We start from the raw sequence: 25521 nt of genomic DNA on the forward strand, positions 1-25521 counted from the left end.
AAACGCAAGTGTGAAACCAGCCTTATACAGTAACTTTAGTATTTTGGGGCTTATAGGGAAATTCCCATTTATTATAATTACTTTAATGTTCATATTTAGGTAAGCAAAGTAAAAATAAGCTATTTTGCTTTTGTCAAGCCCCTGGACCAAAAGGGAATGGAAACAGAAAGGCAAAGAGATTTCTTATATTCTAGCATAAAATGTGTTAATTTTTTAAATGCTACCCAAAAGTGGAGGATTCCTTAAATATTGGTATTCCCTATGAAATAACAATTCTGGACATCTTTTTCTCAAAAGTCGGCTTTGTACTGTTCCTCTTTTATTCCCCTTGGAATGGATTCCTAATTGGGTAACTAAGTTTTCTCTTATCTCCTGGGCGTTTCTGGTGTGTGTGTAGCACCCATAGTCATGGTGTATATCCAGAGATTGTCCATGAGAAACCACCAACACGTTTCTGGTGTGTGTAGCACTAAGGGTATGTTTCCACGTTCAGGATGGCCGGCGGTATCGCCGCTTGGCGCTAAGCCCCGCCCCCTTTCTGGGACGCGATCATGCCGGATGTGTTAACTCTTCACATCCGGGATGATCGCTCTCTCCCATAGCGCCCTGTGATATGCCTTGCGGGGACGCTGCGTCCCCGCAAGGTGTACGGACATGCTGCGATCTGAAAAGACGCGCAGCATGTCCAGAGTCGCAGGGCCGCCGCGTGCGGGTTTCCACGCATAGTGGAGATGGGATTTCATAAAATCCCCTCCACTATGCTGGAACATCTGGACGCTGCGTGTTTGACGCTGCAGCTCTGCGCAGCGTCAAACAAGCAGCGTTTCCTGACCGTGGAAACATACCCTTATACACATGGTGTATATCCAGAGAAAAAGATTATTCACTGCATACTCAGTGTGTCAAGCAGAAATGATGGTGTTTATTTACAGTGGTGCTTTGACATGAACGAATGGAAAATTGCTTCTTGATTATGTCTATGAATAATTGACATTTTGATTCAGAGAATATTTTTCAAAATATCACAATAGAGAAGTAGAGGAGAAGCCAGAAACATGAAAGTATCCTTATAGCACGCTGTGCAGCCTCACTGTAAACAAACGGCTTCACTTCTGCTTCACCCATTGAGTGTGCAGTGAATAATTCTCTTGATGTACACTGCTCAAAAAAATAAAGGGAACCCTAAAATACCACATCCTAGATATCACGGAATGAAATATTCCAGTTGCACATTTTTATTCCTTACATAGTGGAATGTGTTGAGAATAATAAAACATAACAATTATCAATGTAAATCAAAATGAATCTCCCACGGAGGTCTGGATTTGGAATGATATTCAAAATCAAAGTGGAAAATCAAATTACAGGCTGATCCAACTTCAGTGGAAATGCCTCATGACAAGGAAATGATGCTCAGTAGTGTGTGTGGCCTCCACGTGCCTGTATGATCTCCCTACAAAGCCTGGGCATGCTCCTGATGAGGCGGCGCCAAATCCTGGACGGTCTGTGGTGCAATGTGACTTTGGTGGATGGAGCGAGACATGATGTCCCAGATGTGCTCACTCGGATTCAGGTCTGGGGAATGAGCAGGCCAGTCCATAGCTTCAATGCCTTCATCTTGCAGGAACTGCTGACATACTCCAGCCACATGAGGTCTGGCATTGTCCTGCATTAGGAGGAACCCAGGGCCAACCGCACCAGCATATGGTCTCACAAGGGGTCTGAGGATCTCATCTCGGTACCTAATGGCAGTCAGGCTACCTCTGGCGAGCACATGGAGGGCTGTGCTGCCCTCCAAAGAAATGCCACCCCACACAATTACTGACACACTGCCAAACCGGTCATGCTGAAGGATGTTGCAGGCAGCAGATCACTCTCCACAGCATCTCCAGACTCTGCCACATCTGTCACATGTGCTCAGTGTGAACCTGCTGTGAAGAGCACAGGGTGACAGTGGCGAATTTGCCAATCCTGGTGTTCTGTGGCAAATGCCAAGCGTCCTGCATGGTGTTGGGCTGTGAGCACAACCCCCATCTGTGGACGTCGGGCACTCAGACCATCCTCATGGAGTCGGTTTCTAACCGTTTGTGCAGACACATGCACATTTGTGGCCTGCTGGAGGTCATTTTGCAGGGCTCTGGCAGTGCTCCTCCTGTTCCTCCTTGAACAAAGGCAGAGGTAGCGGTCCTGCTGCTGGGTTGTTGCCCTCCTAGGGCCCCTCCACATCTCCTGGTGTACTGGCCTGTCCCATGCTAGCGCCTCCAGCCTCTGGACACTACGCTGACAGACACAGCAAACCTTCTTGCCACAGCTCGCATTGATGTGCCATCCTGGATGAGCTGCACTACCTGAGCCACTTGTGTGGGTTGCAGAGTCCGTCTCATGCTACCACGAGTGTGAAAGGACAACCAACATTCAAAAGTGACCAAAACATCAGCCAGAAAGCATTGGTACTGAGATGTGGTCTGTGGTTCCTACCTGCAGAACCACTCCTATATTGAGGGTGTCTTGATAATTGCCAATAATTTCCATCTGTTGTCTATTCCATTTGCACAACAGCATATGAAATTGATTGTCAATCAGTGTTGCTTCCTAAGTGGACAGTCTGATTTCACAGAAGTTTGATTTACTTGGAGTTAGATGCTGTTGAGTGTTCCCTTTATTTTTTTTGAGCAGTGTATAGTAGGATCCCACTCAGATTTCGCAAGCACCTCCAAGAAACCCCAATTGTGCACTCCAAATAGATTCCATATCCAGAGATTGTCCACTAATGCGATTCGGGTGTGTGTGGCACTCTTAGGGCTCATACTCACTTGCGTGAAATACGGCCGAGTCTTGCATGTTAAAACCCGGCTCTGCCGCCGGCACTCCAGAGCGGAGCGTGCGGCCGCATAGCAATACATGGAGCTGCACGCTCCGCTCCCAAGTGCTGGCGGCAGAGTCGGGTGTTACCATGTGAGCCTCAGCCGTATTTCACGCAAGTGAGTATGAGCCCTTATTCATAGCATATATCTACAGATTGTCCATGAGAAACCACCAGTGCATTTAGGGTGTGTGTAGCACCATTACTCGTGGTGGAGACTGTTCATGAGAAACAAAAACGCGTTTCTGGTTTGTAGCATGCTTACTCATGACATTTAAAGATTGTCCATGAGAAACCACCATTGTGTTTCTAGTCTGTGCTGCACATATAGCGTACATCCAGAGATGGTCTATGAGAAACCATCTACACGATTCTGTTTTGTTTAGTACCCTTACTCATGGCATATATCTACAGATTGACCATGAGAAACCACCATCATTTTAGGTGAGTATAGCACTCTGACTCATGGCATACTACCAGAGGTTGTCCATGAGACACTACCAACGCGTTTCAGGTGTGTGTAGCACCCTTACTCATGGTGCCCATCTACAGATTATCCATGATAAACCACCAACACGGTACAGGTGTATGTAGCAACCTTTACTCATTGCGTACATCCAGAGATTGTCCATGAGAAACCACCAATGTGTTATACACCATGTGTAAGAGTGCTACATGCACCAAAAACACGTTGGTTGTTTCCCATGGACAATATGTGGAAGCACAGCAACTACTTATTAAACGATTCTTAAAAAATCATTGCAGATTTTACCAACGTCCGAGCTGGATTCACGCTTATTAATATTTTATGCCAAAAAGAATCAGCATGTCTGCCATACTCACATGATCAAGTAGGGCAGTAACGTGCCGAGGTTATCATTAGCACACACAAGTTTTTTCCTTCAAATTAATGGCCTAAAGTAAGAGTTGGCAGAAGTCAAAACAGCAATTCCGCAAATAATAAATGGCAATAAATTTGTCCGAAATGCGTTGAGTCTGTGTGATTAGCATCTGGGTGTATGGAGGGCTGATAAGCCTGTGCTGCACTGGAGGAGACAGAATGTCTCAAAATGATGAAATGGATTTGCTCAACATACAATTTCCTCAACACTTGTTGCAATTTGCACTAATGATACGTAGACATATGTGGAAAGTAGAATACGCGATGATATATCTGGTGCTGCTGGCACAGTTCAGGGGGTGGATATGAATATACAAGGACGATTGAAATAATGCACTAAGAGAAAAAAAAATGTAGCAGGGACACAGCTAAAGATTTGGGGTTTGTGCCGGAGTCCTTATTTCTCCAGATGAGCTCCACTTTGAGCTGTATCAGCGTCAACATGAAGGTAAATAAAGGAGCCATAGTGCTGCCCGTCCTGTACGCCGCTACAAGATGTCAGCGTTCTGGCACAGCCGGCACAATGTCATTGCGTTGCACCAGCTGCGTCCATCCTTGTTGTGCGGCAGTAGAGGACTCGGTCGCTCGAATTAGGAGAATTGTGGTGGATGGCACAAAGGTGGCATTGCTACTTTTGGAGGGGGCAAAAATGGACAATTACTTTTAAGGGGTAAATAATACTTTTTAAAAAGGGGCATTGTTTGTTCTACTTATGGGACATTATTATTATTGGGATAGAGTAAGCAATAATCGCCTTTTTCAACCCCCAGAGTTTACAACCCACGTTTCGCCACTGCATTGTGCACCGCCAGATAACTCAGTGCTGACGCATATAACGACATGTGTGATTTTATATAACATCACACTAAATAAATCCATATACCATTTTTGCATAAAGACAAAAATGCAAGTAAGGACTTTCTTACCCATGTGACCAGAGCTCCATCCATTAGGTGGTCGATGGTCGGCCCCTGTTGGTCATCCATGTCTTCCAGTTGCTGTACAGGTTGTTAGGTCTCCTCTGCTAGCTCTCCGGCACTTTAGGAGACATTTTATCTCTGGATATTTGTCTCGTCGCTCAGTCGTCTCCCCTATGTCCTCCGTACATCAGACTTCTCAGCGTCACTGTGGTTTCTGCACATAGATCAGTTCCTCTCTCTAAGTCCTGTATCCTCCCTCTTCTTACCACAGTCAGTAAGATGCCGGAAGTTTATCATTGCGCAGTCTCAGAGTTTGGCCCCCGTAAGTCTTTAGATGCCAGTAGGTGTATACCCGATAACCACCTGTACAGTGTATGGGGCACAGAGTATTTCAGAGATCACTGTTCCACTTGTGCAGTTTCTATGGGATAATGCCTGCCAGGCCTCATTCATCAAGGCCGAGTTCAAAGATTACATTTTCTATGTGGATTTTATGCACATATTTTTACACCTGTACATATTTTCAGCAATCATTCATGGATTTATGTGAATTTTTGCTGTAGAAAATAAATACACAGAAAGAAAAAAAAAAATAACGCAAATATGTGAATAAAATTAAGTTAAAACTTGTGCACTTTACTGTTAATGTTAAAATGCTGCAGATTTTATTTGTGGAAAATCAGTGCTGTAAAAACGTGAACTAAGCGGCAATGTGTCATACAGTCCACGCTCCTATGTTGGCTACTTGGATTGTTTACAGGGGGGGGGGGGGTATTAAATTATTGTAGGTGGCAGTACATTGCCAAGGGCAAATAGGGTATGTGCTGCCAACAAAATGCCCACTGCCTAGGGACAAATTGTAGTAGAATGTACAAAAAAACAAACTTTTTTTTTACCCTGTAACAGGCGCTGACCCCATCTTTTGTATTGAAACATCTAATGAGGATGTGCAAAGGTCATTGTGAAGAGAGGGGGAGGAAGTCAGCTGTGATGTCGCCTATATAGAGGTGTTACCTGTCAAAGTAATCCTGTCTCTGATAAGGAAACTGCTGTAAAACTTTATAAAAAGGAAGATCTGTCCTGACATAGCGAGATACAGCTCATGTTAATAATGAAAGCACATTTCAGGTAAAAGTATTGTCTTTATTAAGGATTATGTTCTATTACACCATTGATGGAGATACTGGTAATTATGTAATGCTACGCAGTATTACTCAGAGTAGTTAAACACATGATAAGTTGTGTAGGATTCCACCTTACAGCTGAGACACTATACTTCCAGCCAAACTGCAAGTCAGGCCTGTCCCGTCTTCTTCGACATTAATGGCTTTCACCTTCCCACCTTCAACGATCAGAGAAAACCTAAGGAAGAATGATAAGGAACATCAGTGATTCTTGAAGAACAACTTGGTTAAAGGGCGCAGTCAGATGGCTGTATAGAATCGGACCGAGATCTTATCGCACTGCTGGGACTGGCCGGCGGTTCTCCCAATCACAGAGTTACAGATGTATGAAACCATCACGGTAGGGTCAGGACAGCCGAAGGAAGAAGGATAAGGAACAGGTCGGCACGCAGTGCACGGATTGGCCGGCGGCTCTCCCAACCACAGTGTTACAGATGTATCAAGCCATCATGGTAGGGTCAGGAAAGCCGCTGGCCAGTCTAGGCACTGAATTTTGATCTCAGTCCGATTTATTCGGCCGTCTGACTGCACTCAAAGAAGCATTCCTAGCCAACATTACTAGCGAACTCACAGGATAAGTCATAGATATCTCTCCATTCATTCTGTGCCTGATTGCCTAAAATCGATCAAAGGACACTCAAGTCTGCACATCGTTGTGGACCCAGACCAGTGGGATCAGCATCAACCAGAACTTCATGGTCTATAGTGTGTATGTAAGGGGTAATTCACACAATGCAGATTTGGTGAGTATTTTCAGGGCAGATTTACATGCAGAAAATCTGCCGCATAACACAGTACTGGCTAATAGTGATGAGCGAGCGTGCTGGGATAAGGTGTTATCTGAGTATGCTCGAGTGCTAGTAGAGTATTTTTGGCGTGCTCTAATACGGTGTTCGATTCCCCGCGGCTGCATGTCTCGTGGCTGTTCGACAGCCGGAATACATGCAGGGATTGCCTAACAATAGCTCACAGTTCGACAGCTGATCTAGCAGACAGATACATTGATTGGCAGGTTCTGGAGGCGAAGAGTGAAAGTGCACGCCTCAAAAAAAAAAAAAAAAAAATCTAAAGAGATGCCCAAGTTGTAATGCGAGCAGAGATTTCACATACTGCTCTCCAAGAGCAACAAATGTGGATCTCTCTGCAATGGAGCGACGTAGCTCAAAACGGAAAAACGTGGTAGAATCAGGGGAACTGCAGGATTTTTACAAGGTATTTAACTAAACTAAAATGGTAGACATATTTGTGCCCAAATCTGGGGCAATTTTAAGCTTTTTTTCTAAATATGCTTAATTAAAACAAAGAGAAGTGCTGTAGGTTGTTTTGATGCACATTATAGAGCCAGACACACTGTATGATGGATAACAGCAGCATCAAATATCACTGACCAAAGTGGATTGGAAAAAAAAAATCTTACAATACATCCTTTATTTTATCAATAGAAAAAACATTTGGCGCTTTGCTTTTCAGGTATATTGCAGAACTTAATTAAAGACGGGCACCGGTAATGTGTTTGGAATATAAAATCAAAGTACCGGTACTTAAAATCTGAGCACAGAACAGGTGATGAACCATGTAGGATGAACAAGAAAATATTGGGAGCATGTATTACTTGATTTAACCAGCCATCATCTGCCACAAACAGGCACTGGTGGAGCGTGCCCATGACGTGATCGTGGGGCGCCACTGGTTTGATAGGACAACTGGGGGTCTGCTGAAGATTCCGTACCTGTCATGGCGATTCTCATGTGAAAGTCAGTGTTTAGCAGGCGGTCATAAGAGAGACTATGAAGCTGTAATTGTCTAATCACGTGACACACACAAAAAAAAAAACTAAATAAAAAAAAAATATTTATTTTTGGTGCCTCAAATGAAAGTAAAGATTGAGAATTAAAAAAAAAAAAATTTACAAAAGTTTAAATCACCCTCATCTTGCACCATTAAAAATAAAACAACAACAATACATAAAAAAAATCATATTTAGTATTGATGCAGTCCTAAAAGTGATCAAAACATAAAATTAATCTTATTGATAAAACAACGGTGTAACGAGAGAAGAATTAAAAAAAGAAAAAAAAAAAAAGAAAAAAAAAAAATTATTATGTTTTGTTTTTACCGCCGCATCTTTGCAATAACAGGAGATCAAAACATCATATCTACCCCAAAATGGTATCAGCGCAAATGTCAGCTAAAAGTGGAAAAAAAAAATGAAGCCCTCACCTGGTCCCAGATTCCCAAAAAATGTAAAATGTTACGCATCTCAGAAAAAGGAGACAAAAAATAAATAAATAAAAAAAATTCAGCTTTTAAACAAAATTTCCACATTTTTTTCACTACTTAAAAAAAACAAACAAACAAAAAAAACTGCATATATTTGGCATCTGCCCTGGAGAATCATATCGCCAGGTTAGTTTACCATATAGTAAACAATGTAACTAGAAAAAAAACAAAAAACAACAAAACAATTGTAGAATTGCACTTTTTTTTGCTAATTTCAATGACCTTGGAATATTTTTCCTGCTTTCCAGTGCATCAGATGATTAAATGAATGGAGTCATTTCAAAGTATAAATCGTACCGCAAAAAGCAAGCCCTCACAATTATATGGATGGAAAAAAAAAAAAAAAAAAGTTATGCTCTTGGAAGAAGGGGAGGAAAAAAATGAATATGAAGAATAATGCTCCTGTAGTTCCCCAGCGCCAGGAATTTTCACCTTTTGCAACGTTTATTTCCAAAAAGATCTTCAAGCTCCTTTTTCTCTAGCAGCAATCCAGTAGCCTGAGAGCAAAACGTGAGAAGTCAGCGATCGCACAGAACCTAATCCTATCACGCAATAGATGTATATCTTGGCAATAAGGTACAGCAGCCATGAGAATTAGTGAAGGTCCATTATCACCATAGGATTGGCTGGGACTGTCAAGTTGCGGCATTTTATTATATAACAAATAATCAAAAAGAAAAAAAGAAAAAAAAAAAAAAAAGAAAAAATAAAGCCGCACTGCTGCTTATATTTAGAGAAACGGTTAACATGTGTGTGGTATTAATAAAAGTCTTTTGCCTCGTTGCATTGGAGGTGCTTGCAATGAAAAAAAGTTCACGAGAATACAATGCTGAGAAAAAAATGCAATAGCACTCACCAATGAGGTGCAATAACGGTCCTTTATTGAAGAGACGGGTGCATAAACGACATCTTCACGGCGTCGGGGGTGAAAGAAGGAAGTGAGCAGGGGATGAGGTCATCCCCTGCTCACTTCCTTCTTTCACCCCCGACGCCGTGAAGATGTCGTTTATGCACCCGTCTCTTCAATAAAGGACCGTTATTGCACCTCATTGGTGAGTGCTATTGCATTTTTTTCTCAGCATTGTATTATTATATAACAAACCCTACTAAAATCCAACTTTTATAAATTAATGAAAAATACCGTACATTAGAATATCTCCTTAAAAGGTTATTCCCATCTTCATAGATGGCTCTTACCAGATCGTGCTGGTAAATACAAGCAATTTAACAATTTACTGTTTCTTAAAATTTGCATCCGTTGTTCAGATATTAATATTTTTCTTTGGTTTACAGCTTGTTGCCTTGGAGACCGACCACCACTGCTGTCTTGATTGTAAGCCCTGTACTGAAGCTGGCCGGGATTAGGAGGTAACAGTGCACTCCGGTGATCCTGACCAGCTTCAAAACAGTGCTTTCAAGCTCGACAGAAAAGAGCTTGTAAGCGCTGCGCATGTTCTGCTCTCTAGCAGGTTTCCAAGATAATAAGCAGTAAAGAAAAAAGTATCAATATCTCAGGAACAACTGATTATTTTAATAATCAGTAAACTGCAAAATTGGTTTTATTTACATGCTCTATCCGACGAGATCCATTTACAGAGCCTTGAAAAAGTATTCATACCTTGCGAACTTTTCCAGATTTTTTCACGTTTCACTATTTTCAGAGATTTATATTTTTATATAGTTAGAAAACCATCATTTCCTTTCCACAAATTCTTGCTACTTAGTGTTGATAGATTACATACATTCCAAATAGAATACATATAAGTTTGCGAGTGCAGCTTGAGAAATTTTTGGATAGGTGTGAATACTTTTTTACGGCACTGTACATCCTGTACAGTCAGATATAGTTAGAGAGCAGGCCCAGGGCTATTTATTTATAGGTCGTAATTCAGGATTCATCGTAATTACCTTGGCAAAGTCTCCGCATGGATCAGCTAACATGTGGACCTACAAGAGATTACAGGATTGATCAGTGGATCATTTGATAAACAATTTGTACGTATTTGTATCTGATCTTTTGTGATCTAGTTCCAATGGACCGGAGAACAGATGCCATGTTTCGTTACTGCAATCATTTTCTTGCAGTTCACAATTTTTGCAGTATTTATGCTTTAAAAGGAAAACCGTCATCAGGTTTTTAGACAAAGTAATGTCATCACCTCCACACATTTATATTACAAGTCCGTGTCTCCGTTGTCTCCTAATCCATTTGTGAATTCTTATGCAAGTAAACTCGCAAGTGCAAGGGGCTTGGTTCTCCGGCCCCTCTCCCTCCCTTTCTCCTGCCAGTGATTGACGGGTCACTTTTCTCTATGACCTGCTCCCCCGCCGGCATCTCGTGCAAACACCGTAATTCACAGCGCGCATGCATATCCTCATGATATTACTAGAGCCGGACTATCCATCTGTGCATGTGTCACCATTGAGAATGATGGCGCCTGTGTAAAATGTCAATATCTGTGACCTGCCGACATCTTGTGCAATTGTCGTAACGTCCTCATGACATCGCGAGAGCCGGGCTATCCATCTGTGCATGCGTTGCCACCCCCTCCCAGTAATGAATTTGCCTGTGCAAGATGTCAGTGTCTGTGACCTGCTCTCCCACCTGAGATTTTGTGCATGTGCCATCACTCCCAGAGGTAGAGCATGCGCAGTAATATCCATCTTCAAGACATTGTGAGAGCCTGCCTATCCATCTGCGCATGTGTCGCCTCCCCAAGGAATGATGGTGCCTGTGCAAGATGTCCGTGTCTGTGACCTACTCTCTCATCTGAGATTTTGCACATGTGTCATCATTTCCACTGATGGCGCATGCGCAGTAAAATCCTCATTAAATCGCGAGAGCCGGGCTATCCATCTGCACATGTGTGGCCCTTCCCGGGAATGATGGCACCTGCGCAAGATGTCAGTGTCTGTGACGTGCTCTCCCACCTGAGATTTTGCACATGTGCTATGATTTCCAGGGGTAGCGCATTCGCAGTAACATCCTCAAGACATTGCGAGAGTCGGGCTATCCATCTGCGCATGCGTCACCCCTCCCAGGAATGATGGCACCTGCGCAAGATGTCCGTGTCTCCGACTTGATCCCCCACTTAAGATTTTGCGTACGTGCCATTATTGCCGGAGATGGCGTATGCACATGGCTCCTCCAGGAATTAATTTTGTAAAAACTAATGTTTGCTCCTTATATTTAGTTTGTGATCCACAAGCTCTGTCATTTTTGATTGGACAGTACCTAGATTGGAGCAGATTCCATCAGGAAGGGCTTCAAACCCCCCCCCCCCCCCAAAAAAAAAAAAAACCAAACAAAAAAAAACACCACATTTTCTATCATGTGCTTTGTCAAAACCTGTGGTGGATGAAGAAAAAAAAGCTGAAAATACAGAACAGATAAACAGCAAAGAAGTTTTGTGGTACAAAGCAATAGGAAGTGTCTTTAGAGCAATTTTTTACAGTTGTTATTGGAAAGCGGACACTTTCCGCAAAAAAAAATAAAATAAATAAAAATTCTAAAAGAAAAAAAAAAAAAAGTGACAGCTTTACAATTTCTCATTTAACTTTGGCTGTGAATAAAGCTAACAATATCATTCAATCCCAAATCAGCAACAATTAGACAAATATTTCCTTAAAGGATTAATGTAGTTATATGAAAAAAACAAAACAAAACACGTTATATTTCGGAATTTTTGTGTACGATTGGTTGGGGTCCAGACGGCGCGGACTCAGCTGTGCCCCTTTGTGTCCGATCTGCTTTATTTCAGCTGGCGAGCAGAGGAATGTATGAACTGAAAGTCTAATGCCAGATTTTAGCCGATGGCTTTTCCTCCTTTATCCAGAGATTAGTAGAAGTCTCGGCATCCAGAAACTACACAATTAAAAAAAAACAAAAAAACAAAAAAACCAACCTTCTGATGTCTCATTATGACATACCAGAAGTTGTGCCAGTTGTCTAATATCACCCCCCAATAGCCCAGAAATTCTGATAATCCAACACTTTCATCTAACTATAAAATTGCAAGTTAATTGTAAACAAACGGAATTTTGAGACTTCTGTATTTACCACGAAGGGAGCAGATTTTCTGATAGTCTTATTTTATGTCTACAAATAAGTTCTAGATACAAAAACAGTCCTAAGTCCCAGTATATACAAATAAAAATATAAAATAAAAATCTGATTTTTATTCTACTTAGATTTAAATAGTAAGAAGTTACAAAATATTCAGAAAAAGTTTAGAATTCACCTTAAAGCTTTGATGTGAAGAACCTGCTTTCTACTTCTTTGCGCTTCAGTGCCGCCCTGATGTGCACAGAATTCCCCCTGCACTCATGTTATACAACCAGAAAAGTGGACGGTGGCCAACTCTGAGGGTTACACAACACACTACCTGACGAAACATTTAACCCTTTGAGTGAAAACTCCACACTTCTCTTCCCAGCTTCAGATAGCAGCGCCATGATTTGGAAGGGGGTATCGGGCAAAACAAAATCCAGACAGATGCACTGAAAACAATGCACACAGTAGTGTGTACAAGTGATCTAGATAATACACCCCATTGGGGATTTAGAGAATGGGGTGAGCTCAGTTTAATGTAATTGTCCTAATTCATAACTAGTTTTCATAGTTAAGTCTTACCGACAGTCAGAAGATCATTCCACACTTTCAGATACTTGCTCCCTTGCAGTTCTGGTAAGTAACCAGGTCTCCCTACATCTACACATACGGTAAGTAATATCCACTATATGGATAGAAGTATTCAGACACCTCAGGAACTTATAAATCCATAGACATTAATATGGAGTTGGTCCTTGTAGCACTATCCCTCCTGCACTAAACTCTAGCCGGCACAATGCAGTCAGGGGGTGACGTTCTCTTGGCATCCACCAAACCCAGACTCAACCGTCACTACACAGAACACGTTTCCACGGGTCCAGTGATGGCTTTACATCACTCCATCCATTGTGCTTGGTGATGTAAGGCTGCTCAGCCATGAAGCTCCTGGTGGGGGTGCAGTGTGCCGATGTTAGTACCAGAGGAGGTTTGGACTCTGCAGTTATGGAGTCAGAAGAGCGTTGGTGCCTTTTCTGTCCTCGGTGATGCCACTCTGTAATGTTACGTGGTCTACACTTCTACTGTTCCTTCCACCTCTCAATAACATTATTCACAAATGATGGGGAAAGATTTAGGAGGGGAGAAATGTCATGAATGGACTATTACAAGACTGCACTGGGTCACATGGTAGTAAAGGAAGACAGCATGTCGGGAGCAGGAGGTTATACACTGGGGTCAACATGGGACAAGATGTTATAGACTAGGTGGTGATGGGGCAGGGTGAAAAAACAGAATTAAATGCTTAAAGGAGCCATGTCCCAATACTTTTCTCCAAATAGCGTAGATAGCACAGGATGCCTACTATGGTGGGCGACAGGGATGTGGAGTAGGAGTCTGAGTCGGCGTCATGGAAATTAAGGAGTCGGAGGTTTGGCTTACCAACTCCACAGCCCTGATGGGCGAACTACCACTTTAATAAAGAACTGCTTCAGAAGCGGAGCCGTTTCGCCTCCTAGCATGTAACACAGTGACTCATTCTGGGCACATAGTTGGCACAACATCTTTCCTTTACCTTCCCATCGGCGCCATGCACTTTTCCCCACTCGCTCAGAACAAAGACATCATTGACCGAGATGCATGCGATTACTTCCGCCCCGCGGGATTTCAAGTCGTCAGCCTGAGTCACGTATCCAGGCAGGTGCGTCTGGGGAAAAAACACAAGGAAGACGACAACTAAACATAACAAAATGTACGTTCTCGGCCTGGAGGGGGCACATCTACCAGATTTCAGCTGGAGGGGATACAATATCCAGTGCGGTGTACAGTGTAGGGTTTTTTATGGAGCGTAATTTGCCTATAAAGTTTGTGTGCCCGGATCAGGAGCCACCAGCGCGCTCCAGCGACCCCCACAACTTTCAGAGCAGCGCTTACAAGCCTCTAAACACTGAGCAAGTTCAGCCACTGCTGATGGGCTGCAGAGGTGGTCAATAACTTGGGCAACGAACAGAAAACAAAATCAAAAATCCCTCAATCCTTGAGAACAGAGAAGATTTTTAACCAGAAGTAGGTTTTAATTGCTTGTTAATTCTAAGAACTTTGCAATTTTAACAATTTTTAGATCATGAGAATAATCCTTTAAAAAGGTGTAAGCCAAAAATAATTGGCCAAAAAATCCACATCTGGGCAAAGTAAGCATAGCTTTAATTTACTGTTCATAGAACAGATGCACAAAGTTATACAAAGGATTAAAGGGAATCTGTCTCCAGGTTTTTGCCACCTAATCTAAAAGCTGCATGATATAGAGAGAGAGAACCTGATTCCAGCGATGTATCACTTACTCGACTGCTTGTTGTAGTTTTGATAATCTCCTGCTTATAAAACAGTGACTTTATCACTAAAGGACTAGTAAACCTGCTGCCAGATAGTCCAACCTGCCCCCACCACTGATTGGCTGCTTTCTGCCTATGTACAGTGTGCACAAAAGCTGAAAATCAGTGGTGTGGGCGGGGTTATACATGGCTAGGCATTCAGAGCACTGCTAGAAAACGTGGATTTTATAAAAAACTACAACAAGCAGCCCGTTAAGTGACACACCGCTTGGAATCAGGGTCTGTGTCTCTACATTATACTGCTCTCAGATAGGGGAGCAAAAAACCTGAAGACAGATTCCCTTTAAAAATCTGAGCATTTTACTCCAAATGTTCTTCAGTTAGAGACATGGGTGCAAAGAAAAAAGTGTCCCACTGCTTTTCTCTAAAACAAACAAAGAAAACCAACATGTTTTTCATGGATTTTTAAACATGCCCTTGGGGCAAAGATGCTGCTGCAAGATGATTCTTTGACGTTTATACTAAAATGATAACTGCATGCACTACCTAAAATGAATTGTTCTGTGCTTAGAAGATGTTTTTTTTATTTTTTTCAGTGTAGAAATAAATGACAGGAAAAACACATGTACAAAATGACAATAAATACTAAAAACTGTATACAAAAAAACTTGTGTTATAAAATGGTACAAATGAGGAAGGCCTAACAGAAACTTACATGAAACTTAAGTGATGCAATTGAAAAATATTCCCTTGATGTCCCTTGTGCTGCCAGTTACTCCACTGGTTACGAAAGATTCTTTTGGGGTCACGTTAGGCAACAAGAAACCTCTCAGAGCCAAGAGTCATTTCCACACCGGCCCTATAGCTGTAATTACTGTTACAGGAGTGTTGGCAAATCCCACCCCCACTTATTCTCAGGGGAAATGACGGCTCTCAGGGATGTTTAGGACCAAACCACAAGATAAATTGGACGGGGGTATCTGGTAACCAGAGTGATCCTGAAATATATACAGTCCTGGGGGAACTGGAGGGGAGAGCCACGGGGACGGGGGTATCCGGTAACCAGAGTGATCCTGAAATATATACAGTCCTGGGGGAACTGGAGGGGAGAGCCGCAGAGACAGGAGGGGAGAGCCACGGGGACATCTGGTAACCAGAGTGATCCTGAAATATATACAGTCCTGGGGGAACTGGAGGGGAGAGCCGCAGAGACAGGAGGGGAGAGCCACGGGGACGGGGGTATCTGGTAACCAGAGTGATCCTGAAATATATACAGTCCTGGGGGAACTGGAGGGGAGAGCCGCAGAGACAGGAGGGGAGAGCCACGGGGACGGGGGTATCTGGTAACCAGAGTGATCCTGAAATATATACAGTCCTGGGGGAACTGGAGGGGAGAGCAGCAGAGACAGGAGGGGAGAGCCACGGGGACGGGGGTATCTGGTAACCCGAGTGCCTACGATCCTGAAATATATACAGTCCTGGGGGAACTGGAGGGGAGAGCAGCAGAGACAGGAGGGGAGAGCCACGGGGACGGGGGTATCTGGTAACCCGAGTGCCTACGATCCTGAAATATATACAGTCCTGGGGGAACTGGAGGGGAGAGCCACGGGGACGGGGGTATCTGGTAACCAGAGTGATCCTGAAATATATACAGTCCTGGGGGAACTGGAGGGGAGAGCAGCAGAGACAGGAGGGGAGAGCCACGGGGACGGGGGTATCTGGTAACCAGAGTGATCCTGAAATATATACAGTCCTGGGGGAACTGGAGGGGAGAGCCGCAGAGACAGGAGGGGAGAGCCACGGGGACGGGGGTATCTGGTAACCAGAGTGTTCCTGAAATATATACAGTCCTGGGGGAACTGGAGGGGAGAGCCGCAGAGACAGGAGGGGAGAGCCACGGGGACGGGGGTATCTGGTAACCAGAGTGTTCCTGAAATATATACAGTCCTGGGGGAACTGGAGGGGAGAGCCGCAGAGACAGGAGGGGAGAGCCACGGGGACGGGGGTATCTGGTAACCAGAGTGTTCCTGAAATATATACAGTCCTGGGGGAACTGGAGGGGAGAGCCGCAGAGACAGGAGGGGAGAGCCACGGGGACGGGGGTATCTGGTAACCAGAGTGATCCTGAAATATATACAGTCCTGGGGGAACAGGAGGGGAGAGCCACGGGGACGGGGGTATCTGGTAACCCGAGTGCCTACGATCCTGAAATATATACAGTCCTGGGGGAACTGGAGGGGAGAGCAGCAGAGACAGGAGGGGAGAGCCACGGGGACGGGGGTATCTGGTAACCCGAGTGCCTACGATCCTGAAATATATACAGTCCTGGGGGAACTGGAGGGGAGAGCAGCAGAGACAGGAGGGGAGAGCCACGGGGACGGGGGTATCTGGTAACCCGAGTGCCTACGATCCTGAAATATATACAGTCCTGGGGGAACTGGAGGGGAGAGCAGCAGAGACAGGAGGGGAGAGCCGCGGGGATGGGGTATCTGGTAACCCGAGTGCCTACGATCCTGAAATATATACAGTCCTGGGGGAACTGGAGGGGAGAGCCGTGGGGACAGGAGGTGAGAACGGAAGGAGAGAACCGCGAGGACTGGAGTATCTGGTAGCCTGAGTGCGTTCGATCCTGAAATATAAACAGTCCTCTGGGGATGGGAGGCGGGAGCCGCAACGGCTTAGGATATCTGGTAGCCCGAGTGCGTACGATCCTGAAATATATGCAGTCCTGCGGGGACGGGAGGCGAGAGTTACCGGATAAGCCGTTTTATCCATGGCATTGCTGGATCTGAGCCAGGTGACTCTTCTTTCTGACCAGACACAACTTACCTTGGAGCACCCTGGAGTAAAAGCCCCTGGAACGCCAAACAGCACCCCTTTCTTGTTTCCGAACACATCTCTGACGCTTTTCTTGTTTGCAGGACCTCCATCAAAGATCTGCACATCCGGTAGAGAATCTCCAACCTTGAAGAGAAATCACCTATCAGACACGTCGGCTTCTTGTTTGCCTCGTTCAGTTTCATATAGGAAACAATGGGTGGACCCCTAACCATAATAAGCCAGGCAGACCTCCAGATTTGTCACGGGCTTCAGCGTGAACCTAGCACTAGAGATCAGGACCTTACCTTGACCATGGGATAAAACGACAAATGATAAAAAAATGAGCAAGATTTGATTTGGAGCTGGAATATTATTATTATTTATTATTATCACACAGTAGAGGAAACCAGACCTCAGTGAAGGAATCGATCAGATTTTTTCTAACTGTAGAAGTGCATGAAAGTTAAGTAAGGAATGTGGAATAACCGGGGCGGTAATGGCGGCCGTGGTGTGGTCACCCAGCCGACCGTAAGCTAATACAAAAGCCACATGTGTTGCAACTGATTTCATGGCGGAAACGCCTTGTAAAAAATGAAGCTAGTGCAATAAAAAAAAAAAAATCATATGCAAATTAAAAAAAAAACAAAAAAAAAAAAACGCATTTTATTTTTAAAGGGAACCTGTCACCCCAAAATGGAAGGTGAGCTAAAAGCCCACCGGCATCAGGGGCTTATCTACAGCATTCTGTAATGCTGTAGATAAGCCCCTGATGTAACCTGAAAGATGAGAAAAAGAGGTTATATTATACTCACCCAGGGGTGGTCTCGCTGCGGTCCGGTCTGATGGGTGTCGCGGTCCGGTACAGCGCCTCCCATCTTCTTACGATCACGTCCTCTTGTCTTCACGCCGCAGCTCCGGCACAGGCGTACTTTGTCTGCCCTGTTGAGGTCAGACAAAGTACGCCTGGAGCCGCAGCGTGAAGACAAGAAGAGGACATCATCCTATGAAGATGGGAGGCCCCGGACCGGACCGCGACACCCATCAGACCGGACCGCAGCGGAACCGCCCCTGGGTGAGTATAATCTAACCTCTTTTTCTCATCTTTCAGGTTACATCAGGGGCTTATCTACAGCATTACAGAATGCTGTAGATAAGCCCCCTGATGCTGGTTGGTTTAGCTCAACTTCCATTTTGGGGGTGACAGGTTCCCTTTAAGATTTTTACTTTAATCTCTAGAGAGTTCATGAACCAAAATAAATAAAAATGTAAAAACTCAATGGAACATGCACAGTGTGAACCCAGCCGAAAATGGACAAAAGGAGACATGCATCTGACTCCCCCTGGACAAACAAGGTGTCCAAACATCACAGGGTCTATAATGGCCCACCTTTATTAAAAAAAATCGGGAACTTGAACTAAATGGTGCAAACACTTTAGCTCCACCACCTCATTCTTATCAGAGGTCACGTCCGAATGAGAAATTTGGTACAAATTACAGCACAAATTGTTCGGTGCTTCAAAGGGGTTGTCCGGCCTTAAGGCTACAAGTCTGCAGTCATTCTATGTGACTGCAGACTTGTGAATGCTCACATCGTGCACACTGCTTGCTGTGTGGATTCTCCAGGAATGGTGGGCTCATGACCACAAGTTGGTGATTTTCACACTTCCGGCCACATTCCGACTAGACGTGTCGCGTCTCGCTGAATACACTTGCACTGAGCTAGGCAGTGCACATCTAGTTGGCATGTGACAGTATGCATGCAAATCACATACATGCTGCTGATGGAGAATCCTCACAAGTCTGCAGTCACAGAGTTTAAGGCTGGACAACCCCTTTAATATTGATGGCTACTATGCAGTTAACTGAGCTGTGCTGTTCCACAACTAATCTTCATACACGAGCAGGCGCATACTAAGAGCAGCCGTCTTCATACACGAGCAGGCGCACACTAAGAGCAGCCTTCTTCATACATAAGAGCAGCCTTCTTCATACATGAGCAGGCGCACACTAAGAGCAGCCGTCTTCATACACGAGCACGTGATTACTAACAGCAGCCGTCTTCATACACGAACAGGTGCATACTAAGAGCAGCCTTCTTCATACACGAGCAGGCGCATACTAAGAGCAGCCGTCTTCATACACGAGCAGGCGCACACTAAGAGCAGCCGTCTTCATACACGAGCACGTGATTACTAACAGCAGCCGTCTTCATACACGAACAGGTGCATACTAAGAGCAGCCGTCTTCATACACGAACAGGTGCATACTAAGAGCAGCCTTCTTCATACACGAACAGGCGCACACTAAGAGCAGCCGTCTTCATACACGAGCACGTGATTACTAACAGCAGCCGTCTTCATACACAAACAGGCGCATACTAAGAGCAGCCGTCTTCATACACGAGCAGGCGCATACTAAGAGCAGCCGTCTTCATACACGTACAGGCGCACACTAAGAGCAGCCGTCTTCATACACGAACAGGCGCACACTAAGAGCAGCCGTCTTCATACACGAACAGGCGCACACTAAGAGCAGCCGTCTTCATACACGAGCACGTGATTACTAACAGCAGCCGTCTTCATACACGAACAGGTGCATACTAAGAGCAGCCTTCTTCATACACGAGCAGGCGCATACTAAGAGCAGCCGTCTTCATACACGAACAGGCGCACACTAAGAGCAGCCGTCTTCATACACGAGCACGTGATTACTAACAGCAGCCGTCTTCATACACGAACAGGCGCACACTAAGAGCAGCCGTCTTCATACACGAGCACGTGATTACTAACAGCAGCCGTCTTCATACACGAACAGGCGCATACTAAGAGCAGCCGTCTTCATACACGAACAGGCGCACACTAAGAGCAGCCGTCTTCATACACGAACAGGCGCACACTAAGAGCAACCGTCTTCATACACGAGCACGTGATTACTAACAGCAGCCGTCTTCATACACGAACAGGTGCATACTAAGAGCAGCCTTCTTCATACACGAGCAGGCGCATACTAAGAGCAGCCGTCTTCATACATGTGCAGGCGCACACTAAGAGCAGCCGTCTTCATACACGAGCAGGGCCGGACTGGCCATCTGGCAATTCTGGCAAATGCCAGAAGGGCCTGTCTGGTCGTGGGCTGCCTGGTCTGCTACATTGTTAACAGAATCTGTGTTCTCAAGACATCCATACTGTTAGGAGTTGTGACGGAGGTATCATTAGAAATTTTGGTCTTGTAGTAAATCTTCCTTTCCTCCATCCAGGGTAATATTAGTAATATATCCCATCTGGTGCTGGGGGACAGGGACAACATGGGCCTGTGTGATTTCAAATACCAGGGCTGAATTTCAGCCCCAGTCCGTACCTGTACACGAGCACGTGATTACTAACAGCAGCCGTCTTCATACACGAACAGGTGCATACTAAGAGCAGCCTTCTTCATACACGAGCAGGCGCATACTAAGAGCAGCCGTCTTCATACACGAACAGGCGCACACTAAGAGCAGCCGTCTTCATACACGAACAGGCGCACACTAAGAGCAGCCGTCTTCATACACGAGCACGTGATTACTAACAGCAGCCGTCTTCATACACGAACAGGTGCATACTAAGAGCAGCCTTCTTCATACACGAGCAGGCGCGCACTAAGCAGCCTTCTTCATACATGAACAGGCGCACACTAAGAGCCCCAGTCCGTACCTGTACACGAGCACGTGATTACTAACAGCAGCCGTCTTCATACACGAACAGGTGCATACTAAGAGCAGCCTTCTTCATACACGAGCAGGCGCATACTAAGAGCAGCCGTCTTCATACACGAACAGGCGCACACTAAGAGCAGCCGTCTTCATACACGAACAGGCGCACACTAAGAGCAGCCGTCTTCATACACGAGCACGTGATTACTAACAGCAGCCGTCTTCATACACGAACAGGTGCATACTAAGAGCAGCCTTCTTCATACACGAGCAGGCGCGCACTAAGCAGCCTTCTTCATACATGAACAGGCGCACACTAAGAGCAGCAGTCTTCATACACGAGCAGGCACGCACTAAGAGCAGCCTTCTTCATACACGAACAGGCGCACACTAAGAGCAGCCGTCTTCATACACGAGCACGTGATTACTAACAGCAGCCGTCTTCATACACGAACAGGCGCATACTAAGAGCAGCCGTCTTCATACACGAACAGGCGCACACTAAGAGCAGCCGTCTTCATACACGAACAGGCGCACACTAAGAGCAGCCGTCTTCATACACGAACAGGCGCACACTAAGAGCAGCCGTCTTCATACACGAACAGGCGCACACTAAGAGCAGCCGTCTTCATACACGAACAGGCGCACACTAAGAGCAGCCGTCTTCATACACGAACAGGCGCACACTAAGAGCAGCCGTCTTCATACACGAACAGGCGCACACTAAGAGCAGCCGTCTTCATACACGAGCAGGCGCACACTAAGAGCAGCCGTCTTCATACACGAACAGGCGCACACTAAGAGCAGCCGTCTTCATACACGAGCAGGCGCACACTAAGAGCAGCAGTCTTCATACACGAGCAGGCGCACACTAAGAGCAGCCGTCTTCATACACGAACAGGCGCACACTAAGAGCAGCCGTCTTCATACACGAGCACGTGATTACTAACAGCAGCTGTCTTCATACACGAACAGGTGCATACTAAGAGCAGCCTTCTTCATACACGAGCAGGCGCGCACTAAGAGCAGCCTTCTTCATACACGAACAGGCGCACACTAAGAGCAGCCGTCTTCATACACGAGCACGTGATTACTAACAGCAGCCGTCTTCATACACGAACAGGTGCATACTAAGAGCAGCCTTCTTCATACACGAGCAGGCGCATACTAAGAGCAGCCGTCTTCATACATGTGCAGGCGCACACTAAGAGCAGCCGTCTTCATACATGAACAGGCGCACACTAAGAGCAGCCGTCTTCATACACGAGCAGGGCCGGACTGGCCATCTGGCAATTCTGGCAAATGCCAGAAGGGCCTGTCTGGTCGTGGGCTGCCTGGTCTGCTACATTGTTAACAGAATCTGTGTTCTCAAGACATCCATACTGTTAGGAGTTGTGACGGAGGTATCATTAGAAATTTTGGTCTTGTAGTAAATCTTCCTTTCCTCCATCCAGGGTAATATTAGTAATATATCCCATCTGGTGCTTGGGGACAGGGACAACATGGGCCTGTGTGATTTCAAATACCAGGGCTGAATTTCAGCCCCAGTCCGTACCTGTACACGAGCACGTGATTACTAACAGCAGCCGTCTTCATACACGAACAGGTGCATACTAAGAGCAGCCTTCTTCATACACGAACAGGCGCACACTAAGCAGCCTTCTTCATACATGAACAGGCGCACACTAAGAGCAGCAGTCTTCATACACGAGCAGGCACGCACTAAGAGCAGCCTTCTTCATACACGAACAGGCGCACACTAAGAGCAGCCGTCTTCATACACGAGCACGTGATTACTAACAGCAGCCGTCTTCATACACGAACAGGCGCATACTAAGAGCAGCCGTCTTCATACACGAACAGGCGCACACTAAGAGCAGCCGTCTTCATACACGAACAGGCGCACACTAAGAGCAGCCGTCTTCATACACGAACAGGCGCACACTAAGAGCAGCCGTCTTCATACACGAACAGGCGCACACTAAGAGCAGCCGTCTTCATACACGAACAGGCGCACACTAAGAGCAGCCGTCTTCATACACGAACAGGCGCACACTAAGAGCAGCCGTCTTCATACACGAACAGGCGCACACTAAGAGCAGCCGTCTTCATACACGAGCAGGCGCACACTAAGAGCAGCCGTCTTCATACACGAACAGGCGCACACTAAGAGCAGCCGTCTTCATACACGAGCAGGCGCACACTAAGAGCAGCCGTCTTCATACACGAGCAGGCGCGCACTAAGAGCAGCCGTCTTCATACACGAACAGGCGCACACTAAGAGCAGCCGTCTTCATACACGAGCACGTGATTACTAACAGCAGCTGTCTTCATACACGAACAGGTGCATACTAAGAGCAGCCTTCTTCATACACGAGCAGGCGCGCACTAAGAGCAGCCTTCTTCATACACGAACAGGCGCACACTAAGAGCAGCCGTCTTCATACACGAGCACGTGATTACTAACAGCAGCCGTCTTCATACACGAACAGGTGCATACTAAGAGCAGCCGTCTCCATACACGAACAGGCGCACACTAAGAGCAGCCTTCTTCATACACGAACAGGCGCACACTAAGAGCAGCCTTCTTCATACACGAACAGGCGCACACTAAGAGCAGCCGTCTTCATACACGAGCACGTGATTACTAACAGCAGCCGTCTTCATACACGAACAGGTGCATACTAAGAGCAGCCGTCTTCATACACGAACAGGCGCACACTAAGAGCAGCCTTCTTCATACACGAGCAGGCGCACACTAAGAGCAGCCGTCTTCATACACGAGCACGTGATTACTAACAGCAGCCGTCTTCATACACGAACAGGTGCATACTAAGAGCAGCCTTCTTCATACACGAGCAGGCGCGCACTAAGAGCAGCCTTCTTCATACACGAACAGGCGCACACTAAGAGCAGCCGTCTTCATACACGAGCACGTGATTACTAACAGCAGCTGTCTTCATACACGAACAGGTGCATACTAAGAGCAGCCTTCTTCATACACGAACAGGCGCGCACTAAGAGCAGCCTTCTTCATACACGAGCAGGCGCACACTAAGAGCAGCCTTCTTCATACACGAACAGGCGCACACTAAGAGCAGCCTTCTTCATACACGAGCAGGCGCACACTAAGAGCAGCCGTCTTCATACACGAGCACGTGATTACTAACAGCAGCCGTCTTCATACACGAACAGGTGCATACTAAGAGCAGCCTTCTTCATACACGAGCAGGCGCGCACTAAGAGCAGCCTTCTTCATACACGAACAGGCGCACACTAAGAGCAGCCGTCTTCATACACGAGCACGTGATTACTAACAGCAGCCGTCTTCATACACGAACAGGTGCATACTAAGAGCAGCCGTCTTCATACACGAACAGGCGCACACTAAGAGCAGCCGTCTTCATACACGAGCAGGCGCACACTAAGAGCAGCCGTCTTCATACACGAGCAGGCGCACACTAAGAGCAGCCGTCTTCATACACGAGCAGGCGCACACTAAGAGCAGCCGTCTTCATACACGAGCAGGCGCACACTAAGAGCAGCCGTCTTCATACACGAACAGGCGCACACTAAGGGCAGCCGTCTTCATACACGAACAGGCGCACACTAAGAGCAGCCGTCTTCATACACGAGCAGGCGCACACTAAGAGCAGCCGTCTTCATACACGAGCAGGCGCACACTAAGGGCAGCCGTCTTCATACACGAGCAGGCGCACACTAAGGGCAGCCGTCTTCACAAATAACTAAGTTGTGCATGTAAACATGAAATACATAAAATCTGCATTGCATTACTGCTCTAGAAAATAGGAAACATTGAGAATACTTAGCACATAAATTGGCTCATTCATGTGTGCCCGGCAGCCACGATAAGGCGATTCTTGTTGCTGGGAACCTCATCATTAAGAGCACCATAAAGTCGGCCAGATTTTGTCTGTTTCTCAATGTTTCGGGTCTTTTTAAGAACGCCATGACTGGAATATGCAACTTTTTTTTACGTTTTTCAGGTAGAAGTGCAGTCATACAGCCGTCGTACTTCTCTGCTCTCTGTAATTTTAGATTTCACTGCAAACACTAGAGAATTGATGTAATAAAGAGAGAAAACCCTGGAGACATGTAGTTCAGGCGTTTCTGACAACTATCTGAGCCATTGACGCCCAGTGTGCGCGGTGTCAGTTATGGGGGACTTCAATCACTGACGTTATTACACACCAGCACTGATATAAGAGCTATTATTAGCACAGGAGATATTCTCAGCCCTGATAACGCTCCGCACCGGCCGCATGCGCCCTAGGGTCCGTTGTACACACAGCGCGGTTACCTTGATAGACATGGCTCTGCTCCACACTCCGCTCCTGGCGACTGCACACAGCTGTGACTGGAGGAGGAATGATACGGGCAACCGAAGAGCCATGACAACTATGGGCAGGGCCACAAGGGGGCGGCGGCAATGGCATGACTCTACTGAAAGACGCCTACCAGC

The 25521-nt window shown here is 45.8% G+C and overlaps 2 protein-coding genes across 2 annotated transcripts in view; both read right to left on the reverse strand.

Annotated features, from left to right (window-relative positions):
* The window catches only part of LOC143806736 (uncharacterized), a 92263-nt gene extending 87370 nt beyond the window's left edge, over window positions 1–4893 (reverse strand). The window contains exon 1 of the mRNA XM_077287571.1: window positions 4691–4893. Within this exon, the coding sequence (XP_077143686.1) occupies window positions 4691–4750 (60 nt within the window). The 5' untranslated portion in view covers window positions 4751–4893. The remainder of the gene's footprint in view (window positions 1–4690) is intronic.
* A 913-nt stretch (window positions 4894–5806) lies between these two features.
* On the reverse strand, window positions 5807–25515 carry PRDX5 (peroxiredoxin 5). The gene is made up of 6 exons (XM_077287579.1): window positions 25360–25515; window positions 17356–17490; window positions 13770–13901; window positions 10057–10095; window positions 8581–8645; window positions 5807–6046 (listed from the first exon to the last, which is right to left on the reverse strand). The coding sequence occupies exons 1-6, from the start codon at window positions 25450–25452 to the stop codon at window positions 5941–5943; spliced, it is 570 nt and encodes a 189-aa protein (XP_077143694.1). The 5' UTR covers window positions 25453–25515; the 3' UTR covers window positions 5807–5940.
* Window positions 25516–25521: the final 6 nt, after the last annotated feature.

This window comes from Ranitomeya variabilis, chromosome 2, assembly GCF_051348905.1.
Source record: "Ranitomeya variabilis isolate aRanVar5 chromosome 2, aRanVar5.hap1, whole genome shotgun sequence".
NCBI classification, from domain to species: Eukaryota; Metazoa; Chordata; class Amphibia; order Anura; family Dendrobatidae; genus Ranitomeya; species Ranitomeya variabilis.

What these genes read in the sequence shown, in the direction of transcription:
- PRDX5 (XM_077287579.1), bottom strand. Translation starts at nt 25,452, where the DNA reads ATGGCTCTTCGGTTGCCCGTATCATTCCTCCTCCAGTCACAGCTGTGT. An exon ending in TGCATGGCGCCGATGGGAAG is followed by an intron (nt 10,096 to 13,769) that starts GTAAAGGAAAGA and finishes AATCTCTTGTAG; the next exon opens with GTCCACATGTTAGCTGATCC. An exon ending in GGAAATAAACGTTGCAAAAG is followed by an intron (nt 6,047 to 8,580) that starts GTGAAAATTCCT and finishes ATTCTTCCTTAG; the next exon opens with GTTTTCTCTGATCGTTGAAG.